The 19,581-nt window shown below is 44.1% G+C and overlaps 1 protein-coding gene across 1 annotated transcript in view; it reads right to left on the bottom strand.

Annotated features, from left to right (window-relative positions):
- LOC148818649 (dual specificity mitogen-activated protein kinase kinase 3-like) overlaps positions 1-18,125 on the bottom strand; it is a 39,093-nt gene extending 20,968 nt beyond the window's left edge. Inside the window, exon 1 of the mRNA XM_088936597.1 lies at positions 17,622-18,125. Within this exon, the coding sequence (XP_088792723.1) occupies positions 17,622-17,643 (22 nt within the window). The 5' untranslated portion in view covers positions 17,644-18,125. The remainder of the gene's footprint in view (positions 1-17,621) is intronic.
- Positions 18,126-19,581: the final 1,456 nt, after the last annotated feature.

The raw sequence follows: 19,581 nt of genomic DNA, 5'->3' as shown, positions 1-19,581 counted from the left end.
GCTCCTAGCAACCAAGTGATCTGGGTGGCTTCCTCTCTTGTGTGGCTTTTCTGGTCTACTTATATTAAGTTGTGAAGCATCAGACAGAAAGACGCTACATGGTTTAAAGCCCCCCCAGTGAGCCAATCTTCAGCTCAACGTCCTGTTACAGACAGCCGGAGTGGAAAAGGGCCAAACTGGCGTCACTGCTGACTCCTGTGCCCACCAGCCAAGTGGCACAATCTCGAGTCCGAACAGGTGGGAGATCAAATCTCCCCCCCCTGGGAATGCTGACCTGAGTGCGAAGATTTTATCTAGTCTGTGAACCTCTGCGTCAGTATTGTTTTACAGAAAGGTCTACCACCGTAGGGCTATCGAAAAGTCAACTGACCTCTTTACTGGTATTGTTAGGGTAAGGGGTTTGAGTTTTCCCGTTTGGTGTCAGATTTATCTTAGTCTTCAAAACAAAATCGACCAATGTGAAACAGATGCAGTTTTAAGTAAAAAAAACATCTCATTCTATCTGAGAGATGGATTCAAGACATCAGAAAGCAGAGGCATCATTCAAGATCCTACATAACCTCTGTGATCCCAAATCTCTTGGTAATCTGCAGTATCTTAAGTCTCTGGTAGAGGTCGTAGTCAAATGAGCTAGGCTGTGTCAACAGGTTCAAAACCTAGATTGGAAAAATCTGTCAGTAAGCCCCAAGCCAGGATTGTGGTTAGCCTTCCTTTTAAACTAACAGAATACTTGCAATGTTTCCATGTCTTTAAAGAGGATTTTAATGCTATTTTATTCCTATGTGTACTTTTATTTTATAGATACATATTACAGGTACTGTTAGTTTTCTATAATTCAATAGACATTTCTCCAAATAACATTAAAGGAATGCATTTCAAATTAAAGATGTAACACAATTAATTAAGTTAGTTAAAACACTCCTACAACCTAAGAAGTCAAATATTAGGAGTAACTGTAATATTTACCGATGTGTAAAACCTAAATTATTATTTAGAATTGCCAGATATTAGTCATTTTATACGCACTGTATTTCGAACAGCCAGTTGTGTGTTTTCCCCATCTCACAGCAACAGAACCTGTGACCGCACACAGGGGAAGTACAGGCTGACTCCTCCTACCTGCCTACCTTTGAGCCAATCAGCTTTTAATGTGTCACAGGCAGCACCGCCCCATACTGGAGAGGCGGTGCTGATTGGGAGAGATGTATGTCCCTCACTGAGACCACAGCACAGTCACAGCTGGCAAGTGAGAGGACTGCAACTCGAACCCATGACCATAGAGTTTAACATGCAGTCAGATGAGCACATTTACTTCCTGAGTTACTCGGCAGGCCCAACCTCTTAGGAATCTTTAACCATTTTACAACAGGAAGCAAAGAAAACAGTCCAGACCTAAACCAATCAATATGACTAGTGATCTTTTTTTTCTGAGCTGCGTCTTCAATGATTATTCAAAGCAATAGGTTCCTCAATGCAGGGATGTAGAAGTTAGATCTACTGTAATTCAGCTTGAGCCAGGTTTTACTGACCGTGATTATAAATTCCTTTGCAGCTGACAGGCCCAAATTAAACTAAGGCTGCTTGTGGAAAACTAAAAATATCTCAGGGTTCAGTTTCCACTTATTTGCAGTGGAAAACTGAAAAAGATTGACAGAATATGATATCGGTGCAAAAAAAATGCACATAAAGATAAAACAAAGTCAAATGTCTGCAACTTATTTTCATCAGTATAATGCATTTGGCAAACTCAAAAGCAGTTGGTACAATTTTATTAAATGGCATGGTGGGACCATAAAACAGGCAAAACAATCCGAAAGTCTTTTGTTAAAGAATTTCCAATTGTATCAAACACAAGTGACTTAAAAAGTAAAAACGGGATGTTTTTGGAATACAATTCCTGTCAAGACTGGTTTGAGAACTGTTGTACCCTCAGCGTTTGACAAAACAGTATGTGAGCAAAACAAGTGAACTGAGACATCAAGGCTGATGTTAGAAACGGTCAGAAGAGCTGTTACGTATTCTTTGAACAACATCTGAAAAGGAGCACATTATGAAAAGCAGCTAACTGCTGGAGGCTTGTATCCTGGCCAAATCCTGGGTCTAATGGCAAACTACTGGTGCTGTTTACCGTTAAACAATGGCACTCATGGAAATGGAGTTATGGTGACCATTCAAATGACTTTCCCAGAAATATGTTGATCCCTGTACTATATTTATAACAGAACCTGGTAACATTTCCGAATGGCACACTGCCCTGCCTCCTCTGTGATTCAGATGAACAACACATTTTACTCTCCAGAGCTAAGCCTCTTTAAACACGCCTCTTTTGCAGAGGCCCTGTAAAATGCGCTCTGGTGAACACTGAGCTGTGGTTGTCCAATTCAGCCCTTAATTCCTCCCTTAATTCCAAGCTGCAGGCTGCCTCTGGTGAAACAGACGAAGAGAAATAAACTAGGCATTTCCAACTGGTTTCTTTACTGTAGAATTCCTTCAGAAGGAAAAGAATAGTGCTGGATCCCTACGCTCAGAACACTCTACATCCAAAGAAATATAATGACAGCCCTACGAATACAAGGGCATACTGCAACTCTGAGTATGTGATGAGGACAGACAAGACAGAAGGTCATTTAGCAATCTGCTTCCATTTTTGGATGGATAAGGGCAGAAGACAACAATGGTGGTTACAAAAAAAACCATTCCTGATCGTCCAGACTGCTGCAGTCCCGGAGTTTGCTATGATCACGTCTGTAATTAACAACTCCAATGAGTCTTATTGACGTTTATAGACGTTTTAGGGACTCCTTAAGTATCCCAAAGATGCACTCAACCCCCAAAAAGAGAACGAAACTGCAAAAGCACAAGGTTCCCAGGCTCGATTACTGCAGCAAGATTAAAAGTCAAGATGCCAGCACTTTCAGAAAACGCTTTCAAAATCTTTTCTTTCTTTCTTAATTACCTGCACTAGGGTATGCATACCTCCAGTGGCTTACTACACCTACCACAATGAGATTTGTTTCTTTTCAGAAATGTGCTTTACAAATGTAATTTTTCAGGGCCTGTGGTTCCTCACCAGCGACTGCCAAAAAAAAAAAAACTTCCTCTGTCTCAAATCATTCCACAGACGGACAATAGTGCCCACACGCACGCTTGTGCAAGCATATTTAAATAAGCTGCTCCATCATGTGCCTTTTTGGTAAAACTGCAGCAGCCAACTTTAAGAAAGTACATGCAAGAAATAATACATCTACGAGAGAAAAAAAACTACGTTAAACCCCAAGGCTAAAAGGCATGCTTTGTTGCACATATCAACACAGATTAGGTAACCTAATTGTGGTGAGATAATACAAATTAAGGACTTGCAAAAGGGTGGTTTTCAGAAGTGACAACATCACTGTACTGAACTGCCAAAATGAAACGTCCACCCCCAACACAAGACCGTGGTCGTTCACACTGTCCTGTCCACGACCTGTATTAAGACAGCCTAGACCCCCTCTTTGCTCAAGACGAATACATTCTGGTTGTAACCAGAAGCTGAGGAGATCAATAAGCGGAGCCTGTCTTAAAAATAAAACGACGCATTAGAAATCCCGAGTAACCAGACACGATACGCAGAACAATCTTTTTATATGGTGATAGCATAGGGTTACCGTCTGTAACGCGAGACTGAGCCCCATATAATGACTGGAAAAATGATTAAGCTCATCCCGACTCTACAAACCAAAGTCTAACACGAGCCCTAACTTTTGTTACATGTGAACGCGAATATTGTACTGGCTCAACCGACATCAGACCTGGGACTGGCTTGTGTCCGTCATTTCAGAAGAAACTGCTGTCACTTTTTTTTTTCCGCCCGCTTAAACTCGCCCGGGCGGCTGGCCAAAAACTGGCTGGAGCTTTATTTGAAATTCTTGGAAACTGCCGAGCCTGTGTGGAGTCTGACCACCTTCTTCCCAGAACGGAACAGGAAAGAGGAGGACACATATGTTAAGCAGCAGACTTTCCCTTTGCGATGCACGTGTGCTATTGACAACTTTGCCCATTTGATCACGCAGAGTTATAAAGCACATAAGGCATGAATGATGCATAGTGACAACCTGAATTTGTGCTGTATTTGATTTATCATATGCATTCTTAATATAACATTCTGTCACCAATTCAATGTGCAGTCTCTTCACTACACAGTTGTTGTGGACTGATCATTGATGCATCGTACACCTCAAATTCAAAAAGATTGTTGGTTCGGCTACAACTTTCACCAGGTACATCTGAAGCCATTTTTTACCTAATAAGAATGACGACGGTGTTTCGGGCCTGTATTTTGTCTCTGCTGGATATTGTAAGATTCTATATGCCAAAAAATGTGTGTTTGTGTCTGAAATTCCCTATTAACGCCCTGAAAGGAAAAACCTGCAATTGAAAAAAACTTGTCAAACCATCATCGTGCCTGTCCATCTAAGAAGGTAATTGGCTCAGCAAAGTGATTTTTCCTGTAATAAGCTGGATAATAAGCATGGCTTTTTTCCTGTAAGAAGCATGGCTCTTTTTTTCTTCCTGTTCACTGGAACTGCAATAAATAGAGCTCTTCTCGACAATCTCTAGCCTCCTGAAAAGAACAACAACAAAAAACAAAAACAAACTGAAATTGTGCAATCTGGAACTCTAGACACACGGCTACCCTGGTCAGGTAGCGCCACACAGTACATACACAGTCACCTATTTAAGATAGGAAAGGAAAGCCCATTTTCTGTTTCGTTTTCAAATGGGCCCTTCTTATAAAAACGAACCCATTTGGCTCAAAACTGACAGATGCTTCAGTGTCTCAATCAATGTAGGCCCAGTAAGGTCAGATTCGGGCTATCTTTTTAACAGACTGTTGTGGCACATATTTGGCTGAACACCCCTGGGGTTAAGTGGGGGCATGAATACCCTCATGCCTGTGCTGTTACCAATTAATGAGCTCAAATGTAGCCAGGACATCCACAGCCCGCCCTAGAATAGTTGCCAAACGGCCTGCTCGGTCCCTACAACCTTCCAGAGACACCAGAGAGAGGGAACTTACTAGCTGCAATTGGGGCTTGAAACGTAGAACAAAAACAGTGGCACACGCTTGAAAAGTCACATGCAACGGCATCTCTCTCTCTCATCTACCGGAGAAGCAGCAGTTCTAACGTCTGCCTATTCGAAGACATTAAGAGGTTTCAAAAGGGAAAAAAAAGTCAGACTGCAGTCTTGAGACCTTAGGTCCGGGCAGGGTTATCAAGCATTTGTAAACATGATGCACAAACCCTGACCAACTAGAGACTTAATGACATGGTTTATATCTAACAAGGCAACCCAGGGATTTGTATATAAAAACCAACACCTATTGGTTTATTAAAAGCAACAAGGACTTCAAGCAACTAGTAAGCCTCTAATTTCTTGGAAGGAAGCAAAGATCAACAACTATAGTTTTGAAGTGGATAAGTTAACAACTCTTTCTGAAATTCCTAGACAGGATGAAAGTACAGCGACCTCCACCGCAATTTCCCACCTCTAAGTCCGAGACCCCCTTGCGGGCCTGTGAATTTTCCAGAATCTGTGGAATGTACGCAAACAATTTAAGGTTCGTTTCAGAAGGCTGCAAGAACATGTCTTCGTGTAACAACTTGCACACTCTGCTAAACCCAGCTAATGAATTGACCACCGGCAGCCAAGTGCTAAAACAAGGATGAAAGGTTTGAGCATGCAAAGTATTTGGGACTTGCTTCCTGTCTGAAGCCCAGCTCTGCAGTGTAGTCGCATTCCACAGATTATTTCCAGAGTATGGGGATCTGGCTGAAATGACTGTAGCACAACTTCCTCCAGAACAAGAAATATTCATGTTCTCACTGGAACTTGGGCCCAGTGCTACTCTCCAAATGCCAGAACACATCAGCCACCTGGAAAATCCCTTGCCAAGCTCATCAATATTCTATAATGCTTTTATTTCTCGCAGAGAGGCATTCCAAGACTTCCAGGAATGTCCCACGCTGAAAGAACTGAATCTTTTTAGTCTTAAAAAGAGAAGACTACAAGAGGACCTGATACAAGTACTCAAAACTCTCAAAGGCATTGAGAACTCTTCTTCAGGCTGAAGAATGACACATGAACCAAAGGACACGAGTGAAAAGTGGCAGTGCATTTAAAAGCAAGAACAAGAGGCACTTCTTTACGCAAAGGGTTGCAGGAGTGTGGAACAGCCTTCCCAGCCATGGTGTTGCAGCTGATACCCAGGAGTTCCTTAAAGAAATGATCGGATGAGATCCTGGGATCAATTAACTACTAACTACCAAATGGCCTTGATGGGTCAAAAGCCTCCTTCTCTTTTGTAACCATTCTTATGGTCTTAAAGAAATGTTACTCAAAAACAGTCACACAGCTTTTCAGGGCAGATATCTGATGATTAACTCTCAAAACTGATTCTGGAATTTGTATGTACTAATTAACACAACAATGCTGTGAATATTTATGCAGTGCAGATTATATACTGCATGTTATGCCTATTTAGGTTTTATTTGGTGGTGAAACTTTGAAAATGTTTGGAATTCAAGTAGTTTGCACTTGTTTTCCTAATGGGAATAACCTAAGAATTATTACAACGGGGAAAATAGTGATGCATGATCTCTCCATGAGATTCCTTACCACAAGGAGAACCCAGTACAGACCATGTGATAATCGTTCTGTGTGTCTCTGATTTCTAGCCAGAAACCCACGTGCGCCATTAATCACCAGAACATAAAAAGTTTGCATACATTAGGAAGAGCTTCCGTATTGCCAGAGTGTCTCACTTAGGGGGAAACAAGCTGGCGACTTAGAACAGAACACGAGCAAAGCCAAAAACACATCCTTCTTGCAGAAACCACAGCTGCGCGTGGATAAAATGATCTAATCTCTGTCAGGGAAGGGGTAGCTGCAGCCATCGCCATGGATGTTATCCCACACTCTCCTGATAGGTTACTGGCCTGCGGACACTGTCTATTTGACAATAGCACATTCTAAAAAAAAAAAGTCACGTCAAGCCCACAGGGGACTCGGTGTCTGAGAATAATCCAATCCTCTGGGTGACTAACACCCGGGGATTGAAAGACAGATGCCTTTTTTTTAAAGACAGCTTGGAGTGTGTCACAGTCGTTCGTTTCATACGGGCCTTTTGAGAACTCCGCGTGCAAAATGTTGTCAGCTAGTTTCGAGCGGGTGCGTAACAAAGGAGGTGCCTACATTTGGGTTTCAATCTCCCCCACCACGCCTCACTCGTGTGTAGGAGTAACTCAGTCATCTGATGTGTGAGAATGCCTCACACCATCGGTCCATCAAAAGGCTTGCAATATGCTTTCTTCAAGGAGAACTGCGGTCCCAGGTTCTCAGACTGTTATTAAATCTCGGTAACAAAATAAATTCGTTGATGGTGTAGAAAAATTGGACAAATTTCGAAATTAGGCGCAAAACTGAACTTGGTGAAAGTTCTGTAAGGTTGCCACTGTTTGTCGCAAACCGCCGAGAGTGAGAGTTCCCACTAATTGCGACTTGATGCGGCCCTTCCTGCTCACTAGTCCCTCTAATGACTCGTGTACTGTGATGTACGAGTCAATAAGTACAGGTTGTGCAGCAGACATTTCACCGCAGAAATGTTCCAATGTGATCTGCATGCAGAGTTAAGTAAGTAAGTAGTATTTGTTGGCAAATCTGTCTCAAAATCGAGAGCAATATTTCTATTAGATTAAAAGAGATGCTTCTGATGTAAATTGGAGGTTTTAGAAGTTAATGTGTAAATTTTTTCTTTTATTGCGGTTTGAAATGCACTCATCAATGCTTTCTAACCCCGAAATATAAAAATACCCCTTATATATATATAGTAAGTTCATCCCCCTCAAACTGCAGTTCCACTTAATACTAGCCTCTGAACCTGCAAATATTCCAGATTCTGTACTTATTGTTTCCATACATTTTACAACCAAAGTCACACAGAGTATTGCTGGGCCATTTTGGGGCTAGTCTGGTAGGAAAATGTCTGCATTAGGACAGATACCTGGATTACTGACACAGGCCGTAAACTTTGGCAGGATGAGACTTACTCATTCAAGCTGCAGGACTGATCCCAGGACAAAAACAAACATCACTCTTACCCCAAAAAACCCTGAGTAAGCATTTAAAAAGACTGTGTTTTTCCTGACACCTCTACCAAACAAGAAACTTGATTACCATTGCAGAAGTTAATATGCAAGCAGTTATAACTGCAGAGCTAAGTATTCTGGCGCAGTTATGTGCAAGGGCATTGTTTTCTTTGACTCGTGGCTGGAGAAATGCAGCCTTATAGCTGGAACGGTTGGTTTTCAGTGAGAGTTTTGAGCTTGGGAAATTTGCTGCTTTGTAAAAAAAAAAACTGACGATCCGGGAACGCTCACCCAGCACTTAATTCATACCCATGGAATTAATCATGGGTCGAATTTACCCTCTCTCTTCTCCCTAAATTCCCAGAAATGACACAAACAGGCGCGAGACCGCTAAGAGGAAGTGTACACTGTGCGGTGAGTTCAAAGGACTTGCCGGGAAAAAAAAAAACGACGAGCTGGTTTTCCCTTTTTGTTTTTAGTGAGCGAAAGCCACTTCATGTGCGCTGCAAACTGCAGCTGGTGGTGTGGCCTTTTTTTCCCCTCCCTCGGCGGTTTTCATTTTCTTGCTCAGAAGCTGGCCTGCCGGCCGGTTACGAGCGTTGTGGCAGGGCCGATCTCTCGGCTCGACCTCCGTTCGGCCACATTCTTTCCAGTTTGGCACCAGAAAGAGGAGGGGGGCTTGACTGGGAACCAGCCAGCGGAACTCGCAAGGAACGCTGCAGTAGAAAGGGGCTGCTTCAGGTGCCTGTTGCCAGGATGTTACGTCAAGCCAAGAGCGGTACAGACACCCAGCTACACCTTCTGTGTTAAAGTTTACGTAGTCTAAAATTACAGTGTGGAATACCCACCTTCCATTATCTACCTCCCTGCTTTGCCCCCCCCCCCAAAAAAAGGTTTTACTTGCAGGTACGTTTTACTGTGAAAAGATGTGCCTGGTGATGTCTTAAAGCTAAGCAGTGGACGAATTCGCTCTCCTGTGCTCAGATCTAAAATATAGACTTCAATAAAGTCTACTGCCCCCCGCCTGATTTTTATAAATGAAACGGGTGGAGATGGGGGGTTCTTTCCTTCTACAAACCAAGAAAAAGGTTTTGGTCCTCTCCGGTCCATCTGCACTAATATGGCAGCCACACAAACTTGAGTTTGTGCAGATATTTTCTTAATTAAAAATAGTAATATTCATATAAAATTGTACACTGTCGGGAACCATTTGCCTTGTCTTGTGGCAGGACTTTCCTGCACCTCTAGAGCTTCAGGACTCCTGAAACATCCCACTCTCATGCATCTGCCCAGCACTCATGCATCTGTTCTTAACAACCCTGATGACTAGAAAGCAATGCAACCTACTATTCTGATGCAAAATCAGCGTTTGGAAATCCCCCTCAAAGAAATTCCACAGCCTTGAACCATGCACGGTGATCAATAGCTTCACAGTAACTCGTGCCACTAAAGGAAGTCCTACCAAAAAAATATCACCTTTATCTTTGACAGCTACAACTCTGACTGCTGACAAGTCGTGCATTTTTTCGAGTGGCTTAGCTAATCAGGGCACGTCAGCTGGCTGATTCTTTACCAGCGTGACGATGAAACCGATCTGCGTAGAAAACTGCCCCGCTAACTGGACACGCAAGTCTCAGAGGCCAGTTGCAGTTATGCATGCTTTAACCTGGCAAGCAGCAAGGGTGTGGCTCCTCTGCCTTCCTTTCAAATACAAACTCAAAGATCCACTTTTTAACTACGGCCTTTTGAAATTGGGCTCTGCAGACAGGTAAATAAGGTTTTGCTTCCTTTCCCCAGTACCTACCCCTTACAGCAAGGTGCCCTGAGACAGACTCAACACACTTGAGGACATGCTTGTTGTGGCCTCTCATTGCAATATGTTACCAGGCAACAGCAGACAACTTGCGGATCTTCTGTTAGCAGTGATTGCGTCTGAGCTGCAAAGAAGTGACCAGACAAAGCACTCAAGTATTCCTCCTTAATCAAAGAAGGATTCCAGGGTCCAACAAGAAGTGTACTCAAAAATGAGCTTTTATAGCCTAAAGAACTCGCATAAACAGGCACTTCTTCTCTCTTTTGAACTTGCCCTGGCTGCAGCTCCTCATGCCACTGCTTTCCTTTAACGACAAGTGGATCCTACCGAAATTCACGTCCAGCTTTTTAGAGGGGAAGAACATCATGCATTTTCACCCATAATATGCAAAAAAAAAACCCAGAAACTCAGTACATTTCATGAAATATGCTTTTGCAAAGGACAGGTCAAGATGAAACACAAATACGGCAAAACATCCCAGTTTTGCAGCTCAGTTTAAGAGCAAAATGTCTGAGCTAAGAGAGGAATGGCTCCTGTGCTGTGCACCAAGTCGCGCGAATATAGACCCCAGCACAATGAAGCAAGTCGGAAAGAGCATTTCTAATCCAAACCTGAGATAAATCAAGAAGCACAGGGTAGTTGCGTGAACAAGTCCACACGTGTCCAAAATAAACCGCAGTGCAGTGGCTCTGTGGCTCAGGATCTGCGCCTGTGGCTGGAAGGTTGCCGGTTCGTATCCCGTGGCCGGCAGAGGAATCCCACTCCGTTGGGCCCCTGAGCAAGGCCCTTAACCCCAGCTGCTCCAGGGGCCTTGTATAAATGGCTGACCCTGTGCTCTGACCCCAAGCTTCTCTCCCTGTCTGTGTGTCTCATGGAGAGCAAGTTGGGGTATGTGACTAATTCCTAATACAAGAAATTGTACATGGCCAATAAAGTGATCTTATCTTATCTTAAAAGAACAAAAAGCAAGTTCTAAATATTTCGCTGAAGCTCTGTTTCTTCAGTCCTTAGAAAACGTTGTTTTAGCTCCAGGTTTTTTTTTAAAACATCCTTTTCTGTATTTCACTCAGCCTTGGACCCCTTCCACTCCCAAGCGGAAGCAATCCCTGTTTCCCTCTGCTGTCTGTCATGTATGGTAGGCGAGCACTTAACTCCCACCGCGGAGCAAACACACGAGCAGTCACGCAAACTGCTGCCTGCTTTTATAGTGCTTGCTTATTTGGTTTCTATGACCACATTCTGTTATCCAATCAGGGGAAAAAAAAGTCAACAGGAAGTGCAGTAACCTGCCCATGTTTGTTTTAAGTGTGCAATCTCAATCCCCAGTACTTCTGCAGCTGTGATACTCCGGTGACTCAGGACTGTAACTCATTAAAGAGCCGGGAAGCTCACTGAGGGAATCTGGGATGGCTCACGGGGAAAGGAGGCTTAGATTGCCTGCGGGCGCTGGATTACTTAGAAGCCTTGCAGATTGCAGTAGGGTGATGGGACCTGAACGCTGAAAGGTGTTCAGTCCTTTTAAGGCTCACAAGAATTCTGCGCCACAAGCCCCCTTCTGTTGCCCGCACCATTCAAAGTGAGACAATACTGCATTGTACTGTGAGCTTTCAATACCTTTTTGGCAGCTCTCTGAGTGAACAAAAGACCCTCTGGACTATCAACCCATCCATCCATTTTAACCAGCAGTAACCCTGGACATAGCAGGGCACACACAGACACAGACCCGCACACACTCACACTAGGGGCAAGTCAATGCATTTTCCAGTATTTGGACTGTGGGAGGAAACCCCATGAACATGGGAAGAACATACAAACTCCACACAGACAGCACCCCAGGAATGCTGGCAGCAATGCTAACCACTGTGCTACAGTGCTGTCCACACCTGGACTATTATAAAAATTCGTTATGCGAAATTACCAGTTTTTCCTTCATCTCCTAGAGTCACATGAAACTGTTTGCTAGCGGCTGTGTCCCTCCTGCTGTATATTACACATTTTCTGTTCTGCCTTTTTCTTTCTCCCCACTTTTGGGTCCAGGCTGCTCCATGCTATCCCACACAGGTTGCAAAGTAACACCTGAGAGCACAGGAAAAGTGGTTGCAACAGGCTCCGCCAAACAACTGCATTTGTTAATAGGTAATCATTACCTTAGCTGGCACCTGAGCTAAAAACAACCATGCCGTCAGACTAGGACAGTTCAAATAAACCCTTCAGAACCCGGTCATCAGCTGAATGAAAGCACGAGCTGCACACAGGAGAGGTGGAAAATTATATACAGGCTGGGTAGCTTCTACCCAGATTCTGCCAATCCGGCGTATTTCAGAGGACACAAAGATGAGGGGATCTCATCTCATCTGAGCTTAAAAGAAACCAGGGTCTCAGGTTCGACAAGATGGCTGGGTCTGTCCTACCCAGCACCCACACCCCCATGTCAAGAACAGCCTCTTCTTCCCCATTATAAACTCACTTCTAGTTCCTACTCATGCAAACACAAAGACAGATGGGACCCTCAGACACGAAGTTAGAAGACATTCTTTCCGCCTACTTAAGCCTTTGCTGGACTGAGCTGAATTAAAAGAGCAATACATTTCAAACAGTTTCAGTTTTTAACGGTTTTTTTGTGTTTCGTCTGCATATGAGAAGCAAGTATTCCTTAATAAAAGCTAGAGTGTATAATTTAGTAGCTAGGCATATGAGGCACACCCAATACAAACTAACAGGCACATACATGGAACTTTCTGTCAGCGTTTGAACATATATGCATCTATGATTTATCTACATTACGTATCGCTCTACAAAGTAACAAAGTACAAAGTAACCCTTGTGGCGCTCTTTGAATAATAAGGATCAGTTTTGATGTTAACTGAGAAATAATCTTAACTGAGCACCACAAAGAGGTGGTGTCAAGGCTAAAAGAAAGTTTCACACGCCCTGAGCAGTTTCCTGAGTGAAGTGCTTCTCCAGAGGCTCTACCCAGTTGCTATTTTGTCCTACACAGACTCCGAGACTCTTTCTCAAGGACTTGCTCTCTCAGTGACCGACTCCTGACCCCCTTCCTGATTTACTGTACTCTCCTCCGCGGATGCAGACCTATCGGAAACTGGGCCGTCGCCGGACGACCGTGGGGCGTGGGGGGGAAGGGTGTGCTCAGGGGTAGGAGGTCGGGGGTTCACTGTCACCACATCATGGTCGCCTCCATTCAGAAACACTACAAACACACTCGCTGGAGGACAAATCCAAACCGTCAGATTCAAGCAGGACGAAGCCGCTCTGAGCTTTTGCTCCTCTGATCTTGGATACTCTGTTCACAGCCTTGGGATACACTGAGCCTGAATAACCTTAAGTTCGCATCGCCAAGCTCCTAAAACGCCACAGCACAAGAGTGCGGTCTGGGACCAAGACTAACTGAGGCATCAAAAGACGTTTCAGATTCCTTTTGGTGGGCACGTGACTCCTTCCCAAACGTCTGCGCTACACTCGCGTCGGCCGGACAGCACTTCATTGTGCTGTGTGGTGCGCTGGCTAGGAGACCCTAATTTTTGGGTGTTCGGGGGGGGGGGGTTTAGGACTTTTTTTCGCCTTTCAGCAACAGCGCTGGACCAATCGCACAGCTCGGATCGTCCAGCCATCGCTGGCTGCGCAGCTGTGGCGTGGGCTGTTCACAAAAACCGGGCCAAAGGACTGACCTTCTGGTTCTCGGGCTTTCATGCCCCTGTGCCATTTGAATACGGGACAATGAAAGCCACAAAAGCAAGTCGCTGCCTTTTTTTTTTTGCTGCCTGACCTAACTCTCTGACTCCCGCATGCATTAATGAACTTTTACAACCAGGACATCTCTCCGTCGCTCTCTTGTACTACAGGAACCATCTGTTGCTCTGCGAGGAGGAGAGAAGACACTCTGCCTCCTCTCACAAAACGGTCGTAAAACCCCCTAGCCCACCTATTCATAAAACCACCATTCCCCCTGACCAAATCGCGCGCACGCGTAGACAAAAAAAAAATCTGTTTTCTGGCTGCAGAGGACCCACATTGCATGAAAATGGGGGCAGCATGTCAAGAATGTCAGAGAAATGCAATCTGGGGCTTTTCAGACCTCTGACTTAGAGCGCCACTGATTCATCACCCAGCAAGTAACTCTCCAGCAATTGTGAATTATTACTATATCCGCTTGATGGTCCTCATCATATATTACCTGTGTACTCTTTGTCAGCTGAATGATTTTGGCCGCCTTAAAAAAGATAAGTTGTCATGGAAATCACTGAGCTAGCTAGGCCATCGTCAGTCTCTGCCAGCCATGTGTCAAAATTCTAAAAAAAACAATGCATTTTTTAATGTACTTTGCCTTTTTGTATCATATAGATTGTACAGAAATAAAGAGCCTGCAAGTGGAAAAGAACTCTCATGTGTTTTCCACAGCCAGTCAGTGACCAATACATGCTAGTGGCTATAGGGGACTTTATTTTGCTTTCTGATGCTTGGCTCTCCCCTAGACAGCTGAAGCCTCTTGAGATAACGATCCCCGAAGAGACCAACTTCAGGCTGGAAAGCAAACATCGTCAAACTCTCTACATTCATATGCAACTAAGAAACTGTGCACAGACACAACCCCCCTCCCCCCTAACGACCATAACAATTGCTAATGAGTTTTAAGAAGTGGCACTATAATCACATTACAGACATTTCTGCTTCAGACTCATGTTGAAAGCTGGAATGACTCAATTTGACATGCCATGGGAGGGCATTTAATTAGGCCGGCACGAGGAGCTGGCAGAAACCAGGTCAGTCCGGCTGAAGCCTTTGTTCGGTTTCATCCTCTCTCCTAAAACACTACCACCTGTGATCTACCCTTAATTAAAGGCGCGGTTTCCAGCCTTCTGAATATGACGTTTTTTCGAACCCTCACAATGTCGTTTTATCCCAGCAGACCAGTTACTGCAACGCTGGCTTACTTGTCTAATAAAAGGTTTCTAAGTGAGAAGTGATGAAAGTGTAATAGGTACATATAACAACGTTACACAGCCCCAAGGGCAGCTGTGCTTTGCCAATTGCTTGAGAGGCTATGCGCAACGCTAATTTCATTCCCCATTGCACTTCCTTGAGATCCAATTTATCAAGATGAAGTAGCTTATTATCAGACCTTATTGTATAAGCAGGAACCAATAATATAATGTGCCATTGAAAATGCCATACAATTGAAAAGCAATTGATATGAAGTATCTCTTTAGGTCCAACATCTACACTGCCACCAGGCAGCTGTTGTAAGTCAATACTAATTTTCTACAAGAGCTGATAATGATGTTTGCAGGTTCAGACTTACTCCTTAAGGAGACTGGAACACTTATTGATCAATGGACTCCACAATGAGTTTATTATGCAATCATGCATCAACTTAATATCAACTGCTATCATCCAGGCTTGTGAATTCTGCTATACCCACAGAGTATTCCTATACTATGTTGGAGCCTGAAGTCACTAAAATAAGAGCTTTAGTAGCCTCCTTCAAGTAACTTAGTTAATTATTTGAGTTTGCTTATCAGTGCAATGGAAAAATAAGGCAGAAAAATATTTATGTAATGCTGAGACTGAATGAAAGTAACCAAAAAAGCCAACACTGCTTTAAGACTGACAAAGTCAACCCTCTAGACTTCTTCAGCATTAACAGTGAAACACGAACCAGGGCACATAGGTCGAAACTACATGGAAGTGATTTAAAACCGAGAACACTTTCTTTACCCAAAGAGTTGGGGGGGTGTGGAACAAGCTGACCAGCCATGTGTTTGAAGCAGATACTGTGGCTTGCTTCATGAAAGACCTGACGATTTGAAATGCACTTTCCCCACTCCCGGTCATCTGGTTTGTGTTTTACTGCTCATTCAGCAGAAATCCAATTAGTTGACTTTGTTGAGGCCTTAGAGGATTTTGGATACTCGGATCGGGGTGCTGATACATGAATCCAATCCTGTTAACACATTAATCGTAAAAACGGTTCAATTTCCACTGGACGGGTAAAGTTGCAAAACTGGGGAGAGCTGTGTGGAACATGTTTCCTTGCAGTTCGGGCAGAGTAAAGTCATGTCATATAGGAATAAACCTGTAGGATTGCTTGACTTATCTCGTCCCTTTAAAAAATGGCACCGCATGCCTCCTACACACCAGCACCTCTTTCAGTCGCAGCATATAAACGCGCAGCAAGAGTGAGTCAGCGACGCCATTCAGAAGAAAACACTAGATGAATCACAACCTGAGCACGGTACAGACGACAAATGCGGAATTAAGGAGTTGGAAGACGAGACGCTGTATGAAATACAGCCCGAGAGGTGCTGACAACTACGACAAAAAAGGCGACTAAAAACCATTTACCGACGTTAAAGCCATGCGTGCAGAATTCTGCAAGTTACACTGTCCCATTCAAGAGGTAAGAATGAAAGCCCAAGCCTTAAAATACACAAGTTTCAATCTTTCACCCAAAATAAACATGTGGCTGGTGTAGATTCCCGTACTTTTACTCATTGCAGGTTGTTTTGGCGCTAGCAGAGCGCACACGGAGGAAAAACCCATTTTTTTTGCCCTAATGAAAACAAACACGCCTTGGCAACATGTTTTAACGCACGTTCGCGTGGGCTTTCCCAGGTTTTCAAAGTGGCATGGATACTTTGTAGGAATTATCTTTCCCTGTGCCCTTGGGTTTGAGGTAAGGAGGAAGTCTGCTCTAAGGCGACTCGGATACCACGCTCGGTTTTTTTTTCTCCGTGCTGTGCTCGCCGTTTTTCACTGCCTTTGATAATGAGTCGCACTGGCTTTAATCACGTCTCTCTAACGTTTTGAACTTAGGAAGTCAGACGGAACCCCCCACGCTGCCCCGCAAAACTGTGATTTCTGTAGCCGAAGCCCACAGTCGTTGCAGAATATTGCTGCTGTCTAGAAAAGCAAAATCGTTGGTCTCGTATTTTTGAGATGCACGGAGTTCGCACGGTCACGTGAACAGTTCGTCACCCTCTCCTGGAGATAACCTACTTTTCTAACTTCCTAAACTAATGCCCAGCTGCTTCTGGCCAAACCCTCGACCACCTCCCGAACCGACCCGCCATTCCCCCGACACCCACACAGCTGCGCACGCTGTTCCGGGTCTTGCACCACCACCACCCAAGAGGTCGCAGCTCAAACTGCACGCCGGTGTCCTCAATATTGTTAGGAACAAGCCCGGTCCCTCTTCAGCTGGCTCGGCCAAATGCACAAGAAAACTTTGCTTCTTCTTTTTTTTTTCTTTCAATCGTTGCTTGGGCAACAACAAACTGGGACCCGTTTTAAATCGTGCATTCTTGGCTAAAATATATATAATGTTTTCCGTGCCGCGCCACTGAGCCAGCGAGCGGCTTAGATTTCCGCATAAGCAGATAAAACAGGAATTATTTGTTCTGCTTGTATCCCAGCGGCGTAGTTACTGGAAATAAAAGGCTGAAATTAGACGGGGAATTCGTGACGGGCGATACTTAGGGAATTGGAGAGAGGAGCAAACACGACCCTAGGTTGAAACCCACAAGCAATTACACTACATGTGCGGGCTGCAATAGTCTGTTTTATTGAGTGAAACGGACACACCTGGACCTTTACTGCTTTTTTGTTCTGACCAGTAATTAGCAAAACAGCGCCATAAGCAATTTAAGGCGATCTTCACTTACCGGTGTTTCTTGACATTGACATGTTGTGGGTTCCCAATTCAGAGGTGCAAGCCTTTGATTTTGTTGTGCACTGTACAAAAACGCCTGTTGAAGAGCTGGGGGGAACAATGCACGCACAGAAACAGTATCCGTTTTCCGAGACTCAATGCAACGACAATCCTGCCGGGCTTGCAAGGAGCACGCAGGCTAGATCTTCAGGGAAATCGCCGAACCGAACCGCACAAGGAGGGACGGATCTTTCAACTTTTGTCCGCTGTGCGATGTTGCAGAAATCCTCGTTGCTCAATCAAAGAAACAATGCCAGAATTATGTTACCGGTACAGTGCCAGAGCACACCGTACACCAGCGGCGGTTTCTACACCATAGGCCGTAGCAGCGTAGAGGCATTCATGAGACGCTCCCCCAAATTATTAATGAAAAAGTGAAAGCAACAATACAAATAATTCATTAATAACCCCCCCAAAAGCCACAAGGTACAGGACTCCGTTCGTTCTCTCGGTGACTGGAGGTTTTAATCAATGACGTCATCCAAGACCGTACTAGCGCGCTCGACCAATCGGAAGGCGGCAGGCAGCGCTGCGGGCCAATGGGAGGCGAGCGGGCCGGCCCTCGTTCTATCAAGTTTGAGTCCCGAGAAAGATAATTGCTGTTCTGAAAGGGTGTAGCATCCTCCTGCTGGCGAGCTGGTGCTCTGAGATTTAGGAAGTGGCAAGTTAGCGGGGTGTTTTCCAAAAACTGCCACGCCGGATGGAAGTATGTGTACTTGCGTGACGTTCGTTTCCATTGACAGCGTTACGGGTACTTGCGGAATTACGCGCGGTGTGAAGCAAAAAAACGCACCTTGTTTTTTTGGTCGTGTACTAACAAAAAGACAAACAATTTCCAGTCTCGCCTAGAAGCTATCCTTTTACGGCATGACGTTAGAGCTGGTACAATGCATGTTTCACTACACAACTGCGCAGACTGTGAGGTGGATTCTGTCATTATGTTGCAGCGTCATACAGCATTTACACAAAAAACACTTTCCAAACTTCTTTCTACACGTTGCATTAATACATTACGTAAGTTGCAGGGTCACAAAATACTTGCTTATTGCAATGCATATATACTGTAGGTGTATGAAGGCATTAAAGATGGCCTTTTCACTTACAATGCTAAAGGAGAAACTGCCCTTGTGGCAACGAGAGAATTGTCTTTTTATGTATGTATTTGAGTGTCCTAACCTATAGGTGCACTCTCATTAAAAAAATTAAAGAACGCAAAGAAGTATGCTCAGAACAAGAGGAGACCAAACAGACAAACGAGAGTGTGTAACATCTGTGTCATTCATTCAGACTAATGCTCTTAAAATACCAACAGACCAATACATGGGGAAGAATAATATGCCCTTCAGATGAATGACCCACTGAACGTGAAACAAAAAAAAGCAACAGCAGGCCGTTCTGTGTGAAAACAAGATGAAATCATTTTATTCCTCAGGAGTCGACTTCCCCTGAGGAAATTCATCAAGGAGGGGGTCTAGATATATAATACCCATCCATCCATTTTCTAACCACTTTATTCAACAGGCACAAGGCAGGACACATCCTGGAAGGTATGCCAATCCATCGCAGTAGTATATTATATCCTCGATACATCTTGGATAATGAATTGAGCTCCCAAATCTGTGCAAATGTCTTAAGACATTAGTGCATTGTTGTTTTCCTTCCACTCAATGTTTTACCTTCTTTGTAGTAAAAATCTCTGACGGTCTTCTACATAACTTTTAACCATTTACTTTTAACCTAAGAGTTCACCCCTGTATGTTGTAGTACAACAGTAGCCTTCACCTTTATGGGTGTGTAGTGTGGAACCGATGATGTTGTTCAAGAGAAGCACCTGACAATGAGTCACTTAGATCTGTTTGGTGATTGCAATGGATTAACTACTACAACACTTGTTTTTTGGCTGTTTATTTTTT

Source organism: Atractosteus spatula, chromosome 18, assembly GCF_055471065.1.
Source record: "Atractosteus spatula isolate fAtrSpa1 chromosome 18, fAtrSpa1.hap1, whole genome shotgun sequence".
Taxonomy (NCBI): domain Eukaryota; kingdom Metazoa; phylum Chordata; class Actinopteri; order Semionotiformes; family Lepisosteidae; genus Atractosteus; species Atractosteus spatula.
This window is presented reverse-complemented; position numbering and strand designations above follow the sequence as displayed.